This window comes from Euleptes europaea, chromosome 5 (genome assembly GCF_029931775.1).
Source record: "Euleptes europaea isolate rEulEur1 chromosome 5, rEulEur1.hap1, whole genome shotgun sequence".
Classification (NCBI taxonomy): Eukaryota; Metazoa; Chordata; class Lepidosauria; order Squamata; family Sphaerodactylidae; genus Euleptes; species Euleptes europaea.
In genome coordinates, this window is record NC_079316.1 from 58,077,071 (window position 1) to 58,096,708 (window position 19,638).

The window sequence follows — 19,638 nt, forward strand, 5'->3', positions numbered from 1 at the left end:
GAGCCAAGATTTTGGATCCTATTATGCCAGTCAGCTTCACTAGCTGTTCTAGAAACAATTTAAAATATTGGCTCAACATCTAAAACCCTGAATGATCTGGGCCCAGGATACTTAAAAGACTTCTTACTTTCAAATGATTCTATCCACACATTAAAGCCTTCCTCAGAGACCTTTCTCCCACACACACAGAGTGGAATTTTAGCGAATGGCCATGTGGAAAAAGTCTTTTGAATGCTTAAATTATTGAACTCCAACTCAGATTAATACATCTTACTCCATCCCTGACAGTGTATAGATTCATTCAAAGCCTTATTCTTTAAGAGAACTACCTTATAGGATCTACCAGTCAATGGAATTATATTAATAAAATAAGATTTCAGTGTACTGTTGACATTGATATTGCTATGAAGAATAAAAAATGTAATGGCAACATTTTTTTGCAGTTTTACATTTAAATTTGGACTTTGACTCTTGCTTGGAGTTGTCCAGCAAGTACATAATGTAAATGAAGTGGGTCATGTTTGGACATCTATATACACCCCAAATCCTTAGCCACTAAGGAAAACCCCTAGATCAACATTTGGCTTTGGGAGCCTTTTATTATTAAAAGAAATTAGACCATTTAAAAAGTGACAGCTACCTATTAGGAGAATAATTTTAGTTCAGTGGAGACAGAAATGAAGGCAGCATTTCTACTTACCTCCTGTAGTTTTTTGCAATATTACAAAGAGGGCAGCCAGATATTTGCTGTGCTGCTAATTGGCTATAGGGACACATCTAGCTTAGGAAATGCTTCAAACAGGAACTCTTCTCTTGTGCTGTTTAAAAGAATGTTGTTCACTGCATACACTCTTTCCAGAGCTCCATTTCCTTACTCTTTATAAGCTCCTTAGTAACTGTACACAGACAGCTGCAATAAGAACTTTACTAGAAAACTGTGTTCATATAGACATTAGGAGACATATGTGTCTTGTTTAAGAGTGTGAAGTTTACAGCACTCAACACATGAAGGTGCCTTATACCCAGTCAGACCATTGGTCCATCTAATTCAGTATTTTCTACTTTGACCAGCAGCAGTGTCTCTGTTAGAGAAGTTTCTTGTGGTCGCAGGCAATCCTGTAACTTGACATGCCAAGGACTGAACCTAGTACCTTTGACAAGCAAAGCAGGTGTTCTACCACTGAACTATAGCCCATCCACAGCAGGAAAGGGAAATCTAGATTGTGAACTGGTATGGATTCCACTTCAAATTATGCAGAATCTGAGTTGTATCATCTCTAAGTGGTGAACCAATGGGAAATTAGTAGGGGAAAGTTCCATCCCTAACCTACTCATTTTAAATTAGCAGGAATCTGTTAGCAAGATCGCCCTTCAAACTATAAGAAACATTTCTTTTCTTCCCAGGAGGTATGAAGAGTCCTGCAGACTAATCCTGAAGCACAGTATGGAACAAGGAAAATATAAACCTAGACAGAACCCAATGGCTAACAGAAAAGTGAAGGATTATGTAATTTGGCCTAGGCCCACCTGTGATTGTCACTGTTGTATGGTAAAAGGGCTTTGCTCTGTGTTAGTAGCATACCAGGTGAACTGCATATGTGAAGTCTTGTGGCTATGCCCAGAGGATGCCCAGGGTGGGCAGGTGGGGGAATTTCAAGCCACATGAAAATATTGTTATGCCACATCACTTTCCGATTAATGTTTCTCATCCATACAGAAGAATTCAGTGTAGCTCATAGATGTAAAACATGGCTTGAGACTCTTTCATTAGTGGAATCTGTCAGCTGAATTGACCAGATGATGCATGTGGTTTAAATACCATCTTGATGAACATGAGAAACTTCATGTTTAGCAGGCAGCTCTGAGGGATTAATATACACCAGCAAAAGAAATCCTGAAAATATGGAAATTACTGGTAGGGCTTCATTTCTTATTATTTTAGGGCTGCCACCAATATCGGCCATATGCTTAAAGCTAAACAACAAAAGTCAGTCTGGCTTGCAGGGACTCCTGCATACATCCCATAAGGTCAGTAGGACTTACATATAAATGGTGGCCAGCTTTTTCCAGCAATCATTCAAGATCACGGAGTTAGCCGATCCCATTTAAGATACATCTTGCATGGTTTAGGCAATTATCTGAAACATCAGTCTTCTCCCAGTGTCATAATGATATGAATGTGTTTGTGTTGGTGGATTTTAAATGGTATCTTGAGAAAACTAGCATCACATTTGCAGCAGCTTATCAAGTCAGAGGCTTGCACACAGCCTGTGATCATGACATATTATACTAATTAGCTTGCAAGGAACGGAAATGGAAAAACTGAGCACTACCAAAATTATTAATGGTGAAATGAAACTTGTCTGAATTCAGGATCACAGGGTTTTTTCTACATTTAAAATATCCCAATTCCAAGTTATGAAGAATATAAAAATGTCATTAACTTTGGCAGCAGGGCTCAAATTTCTCTGATATAATTTGCATTCTGAACAGAAGGCCTGTATTATTTGAACATCAGAAGTGGAGAGTCAGTACTGAGTCATTTTACTGAAATCCAAATTAGATGATGTTTGGGAGTCAAGTTACACAAATCTAGGTCTGCATTTTACACTTAAAATGTAATTCCTGTATGATTGTTGATCACACTTGATTATTCGTCTACCAAACACTGATATTCCAACTCAGGATCCCAAATGTTGTATTATATTCCAGCTGGTTTATTATAGTGCAAAATTGCTCCTGTTTGCAGCTCACCTGAGCCAGCTTGAAACCTAGCACTGTAGCGCTATTGCATTACAGAGCTCATATTATTTTACCTATTATGAGCTACTCTGCTGCTATTTTCTAATACCACCTATCACATTTGCCTCATAGCATGCAGGTTTTTCAAGGGCTGATTGTACAGCCAGGCCCGTAGAGAAGCAATGTAGCATCAGCAGCAGTTCTTTGCTATGTTCAGGACTGAACATATAAACTCCAAAAGAGTTTGTGGGCAGGGAACTTTTATATTAGCTCTCTGCTCTGTGCATGTATTATGTGCCATCAAGTCACTTCTGATTTATGGAAACCCTATGAATGAATGACCTCCTAAACATCATATCATTAACAGCCTTGCTCAGGTCCTGCAAACTGAGAGCCATGGCTTCCTTGATTGAGTCAATGCATCTCATGTTGAGTTTTCCTCTTTTCCTTGCTGCCTTCAGCTTTTCCTAGCATTGCTGTCTTTTACAGTGATTCTTGTCTTCTCATAATGTGACCAAAGTATGAGAGGCTGAGTTTGGCCATTTTAGTTTCTAGGTTCTGCATTCTACCACTCCACTAAGCAAAGCCTGAATACATCCTCCAGCCTAAGCAGTTTACCCACAACTTGAAATCTGGGAGTTATTTAATGGACAGGCACCAGCTGCTTCCCTGCAATTTTGTTGCCAGTATCATTAAAAGCACCCATCAGCCCCCTGCCCCTGGAAAGATTCCCTACTTGGAATAATGGAGATAAAAAATATCAGACCCCCTAACCCTAACCCACAAAACAACAACAACAACAACCCAGATCTGAATGCTATACTGGTATCGGGAAACTGGGAATAGGGCTGTTGATTCGGTTCGGCCCGAACTGAAAAACAGCCGAATTTCCCCTGATTCGGTGATTTTTAGTTTGGGACGAACCAAACTCAAAAATGGCGGGCAACCGGGGAGCCGAATTCAGCGAGTTCGGGAGTTCACAAATAAATCCGGCCAATTCGGGGCCGTCAGTAAGCAGCATAACAGTCAGTAAGCAGCATTCTCCTCCCCCGGCCAATCGGTGGCCAAGCTGGGTCTTCTTCTGGCCAATCAGTCAGGATTGAGTACTGGAGGAATCAGCTGATGTGTGGCCCGGCCAGGGAGAGAGAGAGAGAGAGAGAGAGAAAGAGAGAGAGAGAGAGGGAAATCCTCCTGTGTGTGGGGGGGTGCTTGTACACATTCGCTCCTTTCTGTGGCTGCAGGGGGCGTATTTTTGGGGGTACAAACCCCAAACTTTCAGCAGAGATTCAGACAAGCCTTCTTAAGAGACCACCCAAGTTTTGTAAACATTGGGTCAGGGGGTCCCGAGATATGGGCTCCCCCCTTTTTTCTTTCCATGGCTGCAGGGGTGCATTTTTGGGGCTTCAGATGAGCCTTCTTAAGATACTCCCCAGGTTTTGTAAACATTGGGTCAGGGGGTCTCGAGATATGGGCTCCACCCCTTTTCCCTCCCCCCTTTTCCATTTCCGTGGCTGTAGGGGGCACTTTTTTGGGGATACAGCCCCCAAACTTTCAGCATAGCTTCAGACAATCATTCTTAAGATACCACCCAAGTTTTGTAAAGATGGGTTCAGTGGGGGCAGAAATATCGGCTCCCCCCTTTTCTCTTTCAGTGGCTGCAGGGGGCGCATTTTTGGGGGTGCAGATCCCAAACTTTGAGTGGAGCTTCAGACAAGCCTTCTTAAGAGACCACCCAAGTTTTGTAAACATTGGGTCAGGGGGTCCCGAGATATGGGCTTTCCCCTTTCCCCTTTTCCCTATTGGGATGAATGGATCAGCTGATCCTGTATGCTTCTCCAGAGCAAAACATCCCGTGACTAATTGGAATCGTCTTGGATTACCCAGTCCTCCCCAGCCCCTCCTGATGGAACAGAAGACAGCCACAGTAAGACCCCTTTGGGGGCTTTAATCTATAATTTTTCTCCTGTGTGTGTGTGTGTGTGGGGGGGAAGCAGAGTTTGTTTGTGTGTGGGGAGGGAGCAGTTTCTGTGGGTGGGGGGGGAAGCCAAAGGGGGCTTTTGCCAGTTCTGCCTGGGGTGTGTGTTTCCCCTTGAGTCTCTCTCTCCCTGGTTTGAGGGGGGGGGTTTCAGTTGAGTGTCTTCAGGTTTTCCCTCATTCATAAGAGCGGTTAGGTCTATTTGGATGCTTGCTTAAAACTTCTCAGCTGTTTGTCGGGGCTGGGAGCTTTGTGCGTGGGCGGCAAGCTCTGCTCAGACATGCACATTAAGGGTGGGGGGACCCCTTTCGAGGCCCATATCTCAGCCCCCCTGACCCAATCTTTACAAAACTTGGGGGGTCTTTCAAGAAACAGCCTTTGAAGCTCCACTGAAAGTTTGGGACCTCTACCCCAAAAAATGCCCCCCCAGAGCCACAGAAAGGCACGGTTGTGTTTTTAATGGCTTTATTCGGCCGAATTTTTTCCCCGAACTTTGAATTACCGCCGAATTGCACGGACCCGAAGTGGGGGAGTTCGGACTTCGGCATATCCCAAATCTAAACGGGCCAAATTCAGCCGAATCCGAACTATACCGATTTTTTTTTAATTCAACAGCCCTAACTGGGAATACTGACATATTTTGACTCCGATATATCCAGATCCAACTACCACTTTTTTTTGCTGCACACCCCTAAAAGCAGAATAAGAATGCACTAGACAAGACTGACAGATAAATAGATAGATTAGACAGGCAGCTCAAGGTCACTGAGCATATTTCATGGTAGTGTTGTGATCTGAACCCAGTTTTCCTAGATCACAATCCCTATACCACACTGGCTCTCCAATTATATTAAAAATCCAATCAAAAATTCCAAATATAAAAATAGGAAGTTTCCACATTGGTGTCAATGACAAGAAAAGTGTGATGTTAAAGAATCAATACCAACCTGCTGTTAAATGGGCAGCATGAACAAGGATTCTAACCCCAGGTTTTAAGTCAAACTGGATGGAGTTTTGAGTCAGTTTCTGGACTAATATTTCTGAAATCTGGGGGGGAAAGAAGATAACCCAGTTAGTACAAAAGGACACAGGAGTTACCTCAAAGAGCAAGAACATTATTACACCTAGCCCAGGCTTGTCTCCAACTGTATGCTTCAGAGAGAAGTGAAGGAAGTGTGGTTACAATAACTGCATTGCTTGCTTCGGTATTCAAAGAACTGGATGGGATACTTTAAGAAAGAGTTTCTCTTTCTGTACAATTCTTGTCTCTGTTGTTGGATGAAGCTATCATGAGTGGTGAATGAAATTGTCTACCTCAGGAAAGAGCTTTCCACGAGGGCTCTAAATATTCCCACATATGTACAGCAACACTCTTATGTATACACTTCACACAATGAATATCACGAGGTCCCAGGTTAGCGTTATTTAGAGAACAAATAATATACACAACAAGAATGAAGAAACACAACACAGCAGGCCTATAGCTCTCTGCTAGCATCACACAAAAAGAGTTTATATCACAAGCTGAACAACCAGCAAACTGTGCCTTAAAGTTGCAGAGTAACCCTTTTATTGTCAAAGAATTGCTATATATACACCAACTATGCAGTGACACATATAGAGCTAAGACCAATCCACATCACATTTTTTTCTCACCAGTGGTTGACTTGAGGGCAATCATCTTGTGACACCTATTCTTGTTAATGAGCTCATCATATGATGTAATTGTGTCATGTAATTTTCAAAGGTTAATGAGAAATTATCAAGCAAAAAAGACATTCCCATCATTTTAGGCCATTTTCAATCTTTCTAATTTTGTTGATTTACTTTGTAATGATGCTCAGATAGGAATAAATGTTCTGACTTTCAGGGGTTTTTTTCCAGTGTGAAAGGTTTATCAGCATCTTTTAGATCTTCATTAAACTATTTTTGGCTCCTGCATTTCATATTGGCCACTGATTGCTTGGAACACTATTCCTCAATATTAAGGAGGAAATCATGTATATGCCAAAAATTGCACTAATGTGAAGAGAAGCAAATCCTTCCAATCACCATACTATTTATTAAGGCAACATTTCATATGCTGACATCGGGTCTACCATCTCTGGAAAGAGTTTGCTATTTTCTCTCCCACCTGAAAATATGAGGTTTTCATTATTTCTTTCTTCATCTGATTTTCCTTTTCTAGATGAGCTTCACTCACCTCCATAAAGAGAAATAGCAGCATATATAAAGAAGCAAGGAAAAAGCAGACCCAATCACTAGCTACAAATGCACTTTGTTTTTTTTTTAAAAAAAAGACAGAACTGAGATGAGATTTTGAAAGATGATGGAACCTACTGCAGTCTCCACACTTTGGTACCTTTACACTTCCCTAGAGAAGCCCACAGCCTTCAGGAAAACCTTATACATCAGATATCTTATACAAGAGTATTGAAAGGACCAAGGAGCAGTGGAAGGCCATACCACCAGGCATAATCTATCTTGTATACTTTTGTCCCACTCTTTCTCATTTTATCTTCACTACAGCCTTGAGAAGCCAGTTATGCTGAAAGGTGGGGACTTGAACCCAAGTCTTCCAGATCCTAATCTAATCCCGATACCGCATTATGCTGGCTCTTGACATGTCTCTGAAATATTCTTTACGTGCCAGAGAACATTCATATAGCCATACAAGCTAGACTGTAGACAGTCTCAGTTATATCAGTAGAAAGTCATAATTTAGGGCCTTCTAATGTTAAGAGTGAAAGGTATCATAAACACAGGTGATTACTGAAGTTCTTGGTGTGCCAAAAAGCTTTGTGCAGCATAATGGCTCAAAACCAAATCAGAAAGGACATGTAGTTATTTAGGACGAGAGCCATTGCACATGACCAGTGAGAGACAGCTTTGAAATTCATGATGAGTCTTGATAGATCACATATGCTGTAAACTCGATAGTGGAAAGGCTCTGTTGTTCAGTACTGATGTCATGTCTGTGGAGTGCAACGAATGCCAAAATAAATATTCAGAAATTGCTAGTTGTGCTCTTTTGTCTTAGAGATCTTAAAATGTGTACTAACTAGTCAATGTGGGGGACTAACCATTTTGGGGTTAGTATTTAACAGAGAACCAAAAGAATTCAGATTCTTGGAGTGGGCTAAAGCTACTATCACAGCTATAGTCACAATTTCCTTGATCATCTGTGATAAAGCCAAAGCAGTGAGTTGATAAAGCCAAAGCAGTTATGTTTACTTTCTTTAAATCCATTCCATTGTTGTTTGATCTTTGACATTTGAGCAATATCCAGGGAAATGTATGGAGTGGAGAGCAGTGGTTTGGAGCGGTGGACTCTAATCTGGAGAGCCAGGTTTGATCCCTCACTCCTCCACATGATCTGCAGATGCTAATCTAGTGAACTGGGTTGGTTTCCCCACTCCTACACATGAAGCCAGCTGGGTGGCCTTGGGCTAGTCACAGCTCTCTTAGAGTTCTCTCAGCCCCACCTACCTCACACAGTGTCTGTTGTGGGGAGAGGAAGGGAAGGTGATTGTAAGCCAGTTTGATTCTTCCTTAAGTGGTAGAGAAAGTTGACATACAAAAACCAATTCTTCTTCTTCCTTCTGCCCTGACCAGTATAGCCCAGGTTAGCCTGATCTTATCAGATCTCAGAAGCTAAGCAGGGTCAGCCCTGGTTAGTATTTAGTTAGGAGACCACCAAGAAAGTCTAGGGTTCCTACACAGAGGCAGGCAATGGCAAACTACCTCAGAACATCTCTTGCCTTGAAAGCCTCATGGGAACACCATATGTCAGCTGTGACTTGACAAACCAAACAGGTTTTTTTACTTGTATTCAGGCAGGAAACAGTCATTTCCACATCCATAGTGGTAATCTTGGTACAGAGTACTATAAACAATCAGTGATCTATTGTAAGCTAGAGTTGCAGGCACAGAAATCATATAGCTCTCCAGGCAACTGAAGGCCCTTCTGACCTAAAAAATGCACATGGAATTCAAGAGTAGAATTTTGCTTCTGGCTTGGAATCTAGCTAGTTTATGCTATTACTTTGCCAGTTTCAAAGCTCTGCCACATTTCTAAGGTTTATAAGTCATAAATATTAATCAATTATGGTTTGACATGAGAGATGTCGAAAGGTATTATAACTACAACAGTTCAGTAGGGAATTTACAGCCATGACATGTAATATTCCATAACACTATTCCATGTATAGCACCACTAATTCTTCCAGAAAGACAGGGGGACTTTTATGGTTCCATGGCTATAGCTCAAGTTGAATGCAGAGAAACAAAACATGAAATGAGGTCTTGGATCACATCCCACAGCAATATGAGTGGCTCTAACACAGCAACAGATATATTGGAAGTCACTTCATAAGAAGTCTGAATTTGGCCTTCAGTATGCATACTTGGCATGACAACATTTTTGAAACAGCTAAACTACTACTGCATATATTTGATACTGCCTCAGTTTCTTGCTGGAAAGAGCTGAATGACATGCTCAAGGTTCTTTCTCTTCTGCATCCACTGTCAAAGCATTCAACAGATTAGCTCTTCCAAAGCAGTGGTCTGAGAAGGTTGTTTTTAGGTAGGACCTTTGCTTACCATGAGGAGGGTTATGTGAAGGTCTTCCAACTTCTGTTCTCTGAATATAAAAGATCATGCCCCTCCTCTTTTCCATATCCAATGTATCAAAAAAAAAAATTCTTGCTCCTGGGTAGGATCCAGAGTCGTCAAAATAGAAAACTTGGCAGAGTTTGAGATAGTGCTCTGGATGGACAGGGAGAAGAGTCTGTGTACTCAAGGTGAAGGCCAACATTAAACAGAAAAGAACCTAGAGCAGAACCCAGTGGTAAAGCAGTGGAGCCCACATAAAACCTTCTAAGGTGTAAAGCTATTCCATGTGCTTACAAATCCCATGCCACCTACCAACACAACAATTTATTATACCAAGTTAAAGTAGATCATTCTTGCACAAGCCAGACTCCAACTGTGTCACAAGCAGGACCTAAAAGAGTGTAACTCAAGCAGGTGAGTCCAGCTGCAGACTAGATGTGATTACACATATAGCAACATATACACGCCACATTATTAAGGAATTAAGCATTTAAATAACATTCTAGTCAGGAGCAATCTTAGTGATACTGGGGCCCAGTACCACATTTATTTCAATGGCACAAGCAGGAGAACATCTTGTTGGACTGCACACATATCTGTAAAGTAAAGGAAATTTCAAACCACATACTAAAGTGGGTAGAGATGTATTTTAATGCTATAATCTACTTTTATATTTCTATTTACCCCTATGCTTAGGATGGCTAACAACAGTATCATGCACACACACTCACAGCTCATATTTATGCCAGCTATTTTAAGAGGGTGGCAGCATATTGTTCTTTTGCATCTGAGATCAAGCAAACCATACGAAAGATAACATTTCTCAGCATTGCAAAACACCTAATTTAGAGTCGTCAAGAGTCTCCTCTGTGAAAATAATTAGCTCTCTGAATTAGTTTAGGTCCTTCACAGAGCCTCATTGACTTTATCTGCTTCATTTGCAGAATTAGACACAATGTGCAAAAAAAATGTTTTTGTAATAGAAGCCATTCTTTGCTTATCATTCTCTCATCAATGGACATATAATGAATAATAATAACAAATAAAAGAAGAGAGAATGGAGATTTAATTTACAAAGAGAACAAAACACAATTAATTTGGCTTCTAATGTAGTTTTGCCTGAATGAGGGCTGACTTTTTCTCAGTACGTGCCCCAGCAACCTTAATTAGACATAAAGATCTCCCCACAGACACACATAGACACCTCCTGCCATATGTTTAAAATGTGTGCCAGGTTCTAAAAAACTGTACAACTAGTCTTGGATACCCAATGCAGCATTGGACTTGTTTTTCTAAGGGCCAAACTACAAATGATGGAAGTGAGATTGGAACTAGGGCTGTTGAAAAAAAAAATCAGTAAAATTCGGATCCGGAAAAATTCGGCCCGTTTTTATTTGGGAAATGCCAAAGTCCGAACTCTCCCGATTCGGATCCATGGAATTCGGCACGCAATTCGGAGTTCCTGAATAAATTCGGCCATTTAAAGCCATTAAAAACATATTCGCTCCTTTCCGCGGCTCCGGGGGGGGCATGTTTGCAGGTCGAGGTCCCAAACTTTCAGTGTAGCTTGAGGAGACCCTTCTTGCAAGAACCTCAAATTTTGTAAAGTTTGGTTCAGAGGGTACCGAGATATGGGGCCTGGAAGGGGTCCCCCCCAAAATCGCCCATTGGAATAAAGCCATTAAAAACACATTCGCGGCTTTCCAAGGCTCCAGGGAGCAGTTTTGGAGGTAGAGGCCCCAAACTTTCAGTGTAGCTTGAGGGGACCCTTCGTGCAAGAACCCCCAAGTTTTGTAAAGATTGGGTCAGGGGGTCCTGAGATATGGGGCCTGGAAGGGGTCCCCCCAAAATTGCCCATTGGAATAAAGCCATTAAAAACACATTCGTGGCTTTCCATAGCTCCGGGGGGGGGCAATTTTGGAGGTAGAGGTCCCAAACTTTCATTGTAGCTTGAGGGGACCCTTCTTGCAAGAACCCCCAAGTTTTGTTAAGATTGGGTCAGGGCCCCCCGAGTTATGCGGTCCCACCCATCCACCCATTGGAATGATTGGGAGCAAGGGATCCTTAATGTGCATCTAGAGCGGCAAATCCAAAGCAAAACCTCCCATGCATAAATGGCCAGAGAGAGTCTGTGTGTGTGAGTCTGCTAGAATTGTATTGGATTACTCCTCAGTCCTGACTCCCAGTCCCTGCTCCTGATGGAAGAGAAGAAGACATCCACAGTATGACCCATTTTAGGGCTTTTCTCTATAATTTTTTTTCCTGTGTGTATGTGGGAGAGGGGGAGATTCTCTCTGTGTGTGTGTGTGTGTGTGCGAGGGGGGAAGCCAAAGGGGGGTGGGTTTACCTGTTCTGGTGGGCTTGATTGCCTCTGAGTTTCTCTCTGTCTGGCCAGTTCTTCTCTTACGTTTGGAATTTGCGTCTTCTGGTTCGGGGGGGGCTGTTCTGCTGGGGGGGGGCTTGATTGCCTCTGTGGAGTCTGATTTGGGGGGGTTACCTTTCCTGGGGGGGGGCTTGATCTCTTTGCGAGTGTGATTGTTGCTGTGGAAGATTTGAATCCAGCAGCATGAAAACTATCAATACTGAAGATACGCAATATGCGCAGGTCGCACTTAGCAAGTAGCTTTATACACAATATGCGCAGGTCGCACTTAGCAAGTAGCTTTATTCCAACTTTGGCTGTGTTGAAATGAAAAGATACGTACGTTACCCATGATACTTACGCTGTTTACTTACGCTTTGAGCGGGATGCACTTTCGGCATAGTTACATTGGCTCTTAGAAGCCACGGACTGGCTTCTACTGTGTGTGTGTGTGGGGGGGGGTGGAAGCCAAAGGGAGGGGTGACCTGTCCTGGGGGGGGGGGGCTTGATCTCTTTGCGAGTGTGATTGTTGCTGTTTTCACTGGTTGCCACCTTTGCCTGGAGGTCAGTGTGGGTCGGTGGTGAGTTTCTCTCTGGCTGCCCCAGAAACAATGGGAGGTTTTGCCTTGGATTTGCCGCTCTCTAGATGCCCATTACGGATTGCCTGCTCCCATTCATTCCAATGGGCAGATGGGGGGATCGCATATCTCAGGACCCCCTGACCCAATCTTTACAAAACTTGGGGGTTCTTGCAAGAAGGGTCCCCTCAAGCTACACTGAACATTTGGGACCTCTACCTCCAAAACTGCCCCCCCCCCCGGAACTATGGAAAGCCACAAATGTGTTTTTAATGGTTTTATTCCAATGGGCAATTTTGGGGGAACCCCTTCCGGGCCCCATATCTCAGGACTCCCTGACCCAATCTTTACAAAACTTGGGGGTTCTCGCAAGAAGGGACCCCTCAAGCTACGCTGAAAGTTTGGGACCTCTACCTCCAAAAATGCCCCCCCAACCTGTGGAAAGCCAAAAATATGCACACCCACACCCACGGGGATCTCTCTCTCATACAAACAGACACTCCCAGTCTCTCTTTCTCTCCCTGGGCCATGCAGCAGCTGGGGTCATGCACTCATCCACAACTGATTGGCCAGAAGAAGACCCAGCTTGGCCACCGATTGGCCACGGGAGAATGCTGCTTTGGGGGCGCCGAACTTGTACGAATTTATCCGGAGTCCGCCTGAACTCGCTGAGTTCAGTTCGTCGTTTTCCCGCCTGTTTGACTTCAGTTCTATCCGAAGTAGAAACTGCTGAATCAGGGAAAATTCGGCTGTTTTTCTTGTCGAATGGAACCGAATCAACAGTCCTAATTGGAACTTCTAAAGTTTGTTATGAAAAAACACTGGGGGAAAGGGAAGTACAGATTTCAGCCAGGAGACTGAGAAAAAGAGGGTTGACTCTTCCAACTTGTTTTGTAAAGCAGGGAACCATTTAAAGTACGAAACCATATGAAGTCAAACTACTGGTCTATGTAGTATTAGTATTGTGTACTATGACAGGTGACAGTTCTCTAGGCTCTCAGGTAGAGCAAGGGATTTCCCAACAACTGCTGCCTGAGAAACTTTAAGTGGAAAATGCAAAAGATTGAACCCGGGACCTTCTGCATGCAAAGCATGCGTTCCACCATTGAGCCACAATCCAAATATCTTGCATGAGAGTTTCCTCAAGAGTTCACACACCACTATAACAGATTCTATGTGTGCCTGGCCTTGGCCTGGATGGCCTAGGTTAGCCCAATCCAATCAGATCTTGGCAGCTGAGCAGGGTCTGCCCTGGTTCGTACTTGGATGGGAGACCACTGAGGAAGTCCTGGGTCACTACTCAGAGGCAAGCAATGGTAAACCATCTGTGTTAGTCTCTTGCTTTGGAAACCCTATACGTTTCCCTATACATAGGTCAGCTGTGACTTGACAGCAATTTCCACTACTACCACAGTATTCCTCTTGCATAAGAAGTTTCACAAGCTCTTGTGCACCAGTAAGAACACTGTTGGAGCTACTTGGACTTTTGTCATGCAACACTCCAGTACAAGACACCATCAAGAATAATAAAATTTATTCCAGCAGAAATGTCCATTAGTCAGAGCTTACTCTTGTGAGTCAGAGCAAGACAGCCATTTTAAACATTTTAACTGACAGTCATCACAAAGGGTGTGATGTCACATTCCCTGAAACTCCACCCTCTCTAGGCACCATCCTTCAAAATGCTGCTGCAAGGCTGGCAAACCTAGGCTACATCCATCACAGCATAGATAATAAATAATGGAATATTCTGTTGATATTGTGCTAATCGTTTGTAAACTTACTTCGATTTGAATTGTTTTATTATTTCTTGTAATGCTACTGGGGGAATGGTGCATTAGGCATTTTAAAAATAAATGAATAAGTGTACTATGTGGCAAAATGTGGTCTGGAAATTCTAAGAATGATAAAAAATATAGTTTAAAACGAGAGACACTGTCCTTCAGTGTTACTCCTCTGAAGATGCCTGCCACAGCTGCTGGCGAAACATCAGGAAAGAAAATACCAAGACCATGGTCACACAGCCCGGATAACCTACAAGAACCAATAGTTTAAATCATTCCTAAAACTCCTAAACTTCATTCATAAAATCCCTAAACATCATCTCTTGTTTGCATGTGAAACGTTCATACATTTGATACATACAGCATTTTGTTTCAATGTAAAATTTCATTTCATTATATTGTTTGCACTCAGGATAATAAAAGTAAGAATGCAGTGGGTGTGAAGGATGTTGTATTCATTTTCTGTGTAGGTGTGTGCACATGTCCACACATGTGTAATACTTCCCTCTAGTGGCTCACTGAAAACAGCTTGTCCTATGTGTCAGAAGATTGCAAATATGGATGCAGCAGAGGGAGATATATATATATATATATATATATATATATATATATATATATATATATATATATATATATATATATATATATATATATATAGGGCAGTTTAAATTAATGCATATGCTATACCTAAGTATAATTAAGATATGATAACATTACCCTTGAGCACTGTCCGAATCCCATATAAGCTTCTATGCTACTTTGTAACTTAATGTCACATTTCTTCCAGTCTCCTTTGCATCACTCACTCACTCACTCAGAGAGAGAGAGAGAGAGAATGAGAGAGAGAGAGAGAGAGAGAGAGAGAGAGAGAGAGAGAGAGAGAGAGAGAGAGAGAGAGAGAGAGAGAGAGAGAGAGAGAGAGAGAGAGAGAGAGAACGAACCAGAAGTCTAGAACTTAGCTCCCTTTATTTGAAATGGTGGGATATGCATTTTAAATGTGTTAAATAAAATGAATGCTAAATAGTGGTGTGTTGGAGAAATTAAATCCCACTTCCATGTCTCACAATCAACGTCTACCAAGATGGTGAGGCCATAAACTTTGAGGGATGTCTCCTATGAAAAACAAGCAGGACAAAATCAGCCCGCTGGAATCTCAGCCCTTTGCAAACCTTATTTTAACAGCCATCCATCTCAGTATTTATTAGCCTTGTACAGCTTTCAGCTGCCCTGTTCATAAGAGAAGTTGTTAACTGCTCTTCTCCCCAGTGCTCTCTGCCACCCTCAAAATAGTTCAGACATTATCCCTGTCATTTTATAAACTGCAGGAACTACATCACTAAAACACATCAGCACATCAATTTAGAGGCAACAGATAGGGTAGTGGATAACAGCGAGAAGTGCTTGGGAGATGATAAGGCAGCTTAGTTATCTGTACCCATCCAGGACAGCAAACTATCTAGTGCATAATAATCTGATGATGAGAAAGTGTGGGTTCATTGTTAAAACTGTATGGGTGCAACGTGAGATGCAGTGCAGTGTATTAATTAGAGTGTTGGACTATGACTGGGAAAACTAGGTTCAAATCTAGTGAACTGAAGTGTGCAGCATGAGTGCCTGTCTGTCAGGCAGAAGTCATGAGTTTGTGCTTAGTACAATGAGCCTCTCAGGAAACAAGTTTGTGCCCTTGAAGCTAAGGTTGCTATCTTGAAGAAACTGAAAAGAAACCTGCTACTCCCATGCTGACAGAACCTTTGGGCCTCATTGTGCTCAGGGATGATAGTCAGTGTGGTGTATGTAGGGTTGACAGGTCCCTCTTTGCCACTGGCGGGAGATTTTTGGGGTTGAGCCTGAAGAGGGTGGGGTTTGGGGAGGGGAGGGACTTCAATGCCATAGAGTCCAATTGCCAAAGCAGCCATTTTCTCCAGGGGAACTGATCTCTATCGGCTGGAGATCAGTTGTAATAGCAGGAGATCTCCAGCTAGTACCTGGAGGTTGGCAACCCTAGGTGTATGGTTAGTGTGTCAGATTAGGATCTGGGTGATCCAAGTTTGAATCTCTGTTCTGCCATGGAAGTTTGAGGAGTGACCTTGGAATATGCACACATTCTTGGCCTAACCTATCTTGCATGGTTGCTGTGAAGATAAAATGGAAGAGAGGAGAATAATGAAAGGCACTTTGGGTCCCCCATCGGGGAGAAAGGCAAGATATAAATGAATAAAGAAAATACATAATCTAACCTCCTGCAACCCCCTTAATTCCAGAAGTGAATTTTCAAATATTTGTTAACTGGTTTAGTACCTTATTCTGGATGTCCAGAAAGCAAAAATATCAGCTAGATCTAAGTAGGATTTCTTTAGAAGTTTTAACACTTTCTCCCAGAGTGTCTCTGTGTGGCTCTTGATATCCATTTAAGTTAGACTCCCCCCAATCCTCTCTTAGCTGTTCACTGGCTAAAGTTTAATAATGTGTCCTTCTCCCCTCGGCTGAGAGTTGTTTTGGATCCTAATAAAAATGCCCCAGATAGAAAGCAAGATTTAAGGCAGTTAGAGAGTTAGTGAGAGACTTTCCTTTGTATTGGAAGCTTTCCTCAGCCAGATAATTAGCAAAATCTATAGTGGACTCTAGCCTCTTACAGATGTTACATTTGAAGTATTGAACCATGTGTAGCAGGACAGTGTGCTATCCATGAGCCTCCCAATATGCATTTTATCTGAATAGGTCACTATGTATATAGCTGATAATACGTGTGGGGTCTGAGTCACATGAAATGGCAAAATAAATATTGGGAAGACAATGAACAGTGTGCCTCCTGGTACATGGGGTTGGATATCCCCACAGATAATGTTAGAAAAAGGCTTCAATAGTAGACACTGCATGCAGCTGGGTCTCTTGAGCTGTGGCAGCATCAAGCATTGGGGTGGCAGAGGGGAGAGGCAGGTAGTCAGCATGTTGGGTTAATCCGGACAGAGTAAGCAAAGCAATGAAGGGCTGGAGATTAGGCTGCCTTCCTTAGCCAGGCACATAAACACAGAGAGACATGATGAAGAGGCTTCCTGGTGCCTTCTGTAACAGCTAAGTGGCATATTTTTATTTTTATTCATTTTGTTATTTATAGCCCTCCCTCCCTGGCTGAAGCCTCTTATATTTCTTATATTCCCACCCTCTAATTTGAGCAGAGGTTTAACAGACTTCACATCTAGCCATTGATTCAAATGTCTAAACTCTGCTAATGTCGGCTGTCAGCTGACAGTTTCCGTGTTGAGGGGTAGTGGTATTCTAATGCCTGTACTGACCCTCTGAATGCTGAAACCCCACTCCCAGTGAACAATAAGGCTGATTTAAAGAGATATTCTATTCCTTTGGATTCAGTGTGATACAATAGCACTGTGTATGAAGCAGAAACGGATGCCCTACAAACTGACAGAAAATAACTGGAATCAGTTGAGTGAAGACATACCTCCATAGGAAAAAAATCAACAACAGAATGTAACTGTTATGCTTCAGCAAGTAAGAAACTACTAGTATGTCATTCTGATGCCTGGTTTAAAAAAAATGTGCTGTGGTTGCATGGCAACCACAGAGATACCCTTCCACAAACATCAGCAGGCCTGTCAATCTCTTAGAGATTATTAATACTCGATAGCTGTGCTTTTATTAATCAATTAATATTAGGGTTATGAGTCATTTTAAGAATATTTAGTTGACAAACAATCTGATTTTTAAGTAGTTAAGCAATTAATAAATGAAATGTGAATACATTTGTATATCACCACCATTCCAGAACTGTCCAGTTCCCATTCTGTAGCATTTTAGTGGTGAGTGGCATGGCATTATTGTGCTCTCTCATAATTCCGGAACAGATTACAGAAGCAAGAATGGCTTCTGCAATTTACTGATCCCTTGTTGGATCAGAGAGCTTTGGAGATGCAAGCCATAGCATCTTGTAACCCAATAGGCTACCTGAAACAATGAAGGGTATATATTTTTACCTTATACTTGTTAGTTTGGAAAGCTTCAGATATGCCATGTGGAAATAAAAAGAAGACCCCACTAGCATGTGAGGAAGGGGGCTGTCCTAGACCTCTCTTCTCATGACTAAAGGTTACTCATCCAGCAAAGGTAAAATACTGGTTGCTCACTATCTCAGAAGGCAACTGGGCTAAGAGTCAGAAGAAACCCTCCCTCTCACATGGGTGTCTCAAAGTGAAAGATTAGAAATCTTCCAACATGGGATGCAAAACTGACTGTGCATGCTATTATCTATCAATGGGGGGGATCTATAGAGGTATTTTGAGTACCTCGGTAAACATCAACATCAGCTTATGTTTTGGTGGTACTACACCCCCATTAGAATGAAAAAAGATGATTAATAGCACATCAGAACAATGCTGGCAATGTGCCGTGGATAAAGGATCTCTTATCCATTCATGATGGAGTTTTCTGGCACTTTCCAGTTTCTGGCAAAAGATTTGTAGGATCCTAAGTTAAATAATAGGAGAAAAGGTGGAATGTACTCCAGTATTCATTTTGTTTGGTCAGATACACCCACACATGGAGAGAAAATATGCATATTTTTTATGGAATCTGTTTTCGGCAGCAAGGATGTTGGTGGCCAAGCAATGGAATCAAAAGAGGAGTCCCTCTGTTGAGTCTGGGCTCAGAAAATCTTGGTATATTATGCTGATGGATAAGATCACATCATATAGGCAAGGAAAAGTCAAGAGATTTTCTGCACATAAATTATTTATACAAAGATGGCTCATATTTATAAAATATTGGAATAATATTAAACCAAAGGAATCAATGTATCATTGGGCATTATCATTTTGAGATTTGTATTTCAATTTAGAGACTTGGATAATGTTATAAAGATTTTTTTCTACTTTTTTGATATATTTTTGTAATAGAAAGATGGTTGTGATGTGTTATTAAGTAAGCATTATTAACATGAAAAATTCAATTAACACCCCCCCCCTAAAGAGAGAAGAAATACACACGGTCACAAAACAAGCAATAGGCTTTGCCGGGTTAGGGATGTCAGGTCCAGCATAGAATCTAGTCAGAGACCAGGGGCACCGAGATATGGGGGCATTGGCTGACAGTTTGACATCAGTTCCGGGGAAAACCCCATAGTGACATCAGTCATCTCCAGGAATCACCTACAGTGTGAATCACCTACCACAGAGTTTTGGCAGATTCCTAGAGAGGCATGACATCATTCTCAGGTTTTCCCAGAAGTGACATTGTTGGCTGATAGCCATTTTTTTATATTTCTTTTGCTGCTGCTGAGAGCAAGGCAAGAAACACCAGCTGGGGGCAAGAGATCCTCTGCCTCCTCCAGGGTACAGGCAACCCTTATAGGGATTGTTTTGGAGTCCATTGCCTTTAAATGAATCATCTGCAGATTGTGATTATTTCTAAAGATTAAAATCTGCAGTTTAACAGTGGTTCCCCATACCTCATGGTACATGTCTGGTGCATCTCTAGGCCATGAAAAGGTTACCCAAGGTGCAAATAGCATAAGAATGCTTTTGATTGCTCTTATAAACAGATAAAAGATTCTAAAAATGAAATTGTGGCAAC

The 19,638-nt window shown here is 42.0% G+C and overlaps 1 protein-coding gene across 1 annotated transcript in view; it reads right to left on the minus strand.

The window, feature by feature from the left end:
* The window catches only part of LOC130477365 (VPS10 domain-containing receptor SorCS1), a 496,720-nt gene that overhangs the window by 16,289 nt on the left and 460,793 nt on the right, over positions 1 to 19,638 (minus strand). Inside the window, exon 24 of the mRNA XM_056849300.1 lies at positions 5,665 to 5,764. Within this exon, the coding sequence (XP_056705278.1) occupies positions 5,665 to 5,764 (100 nt within the window). The remainder of the gene's footprint in view (positions 1 to 5,664; positions 5,765 to 19,638) is intronic.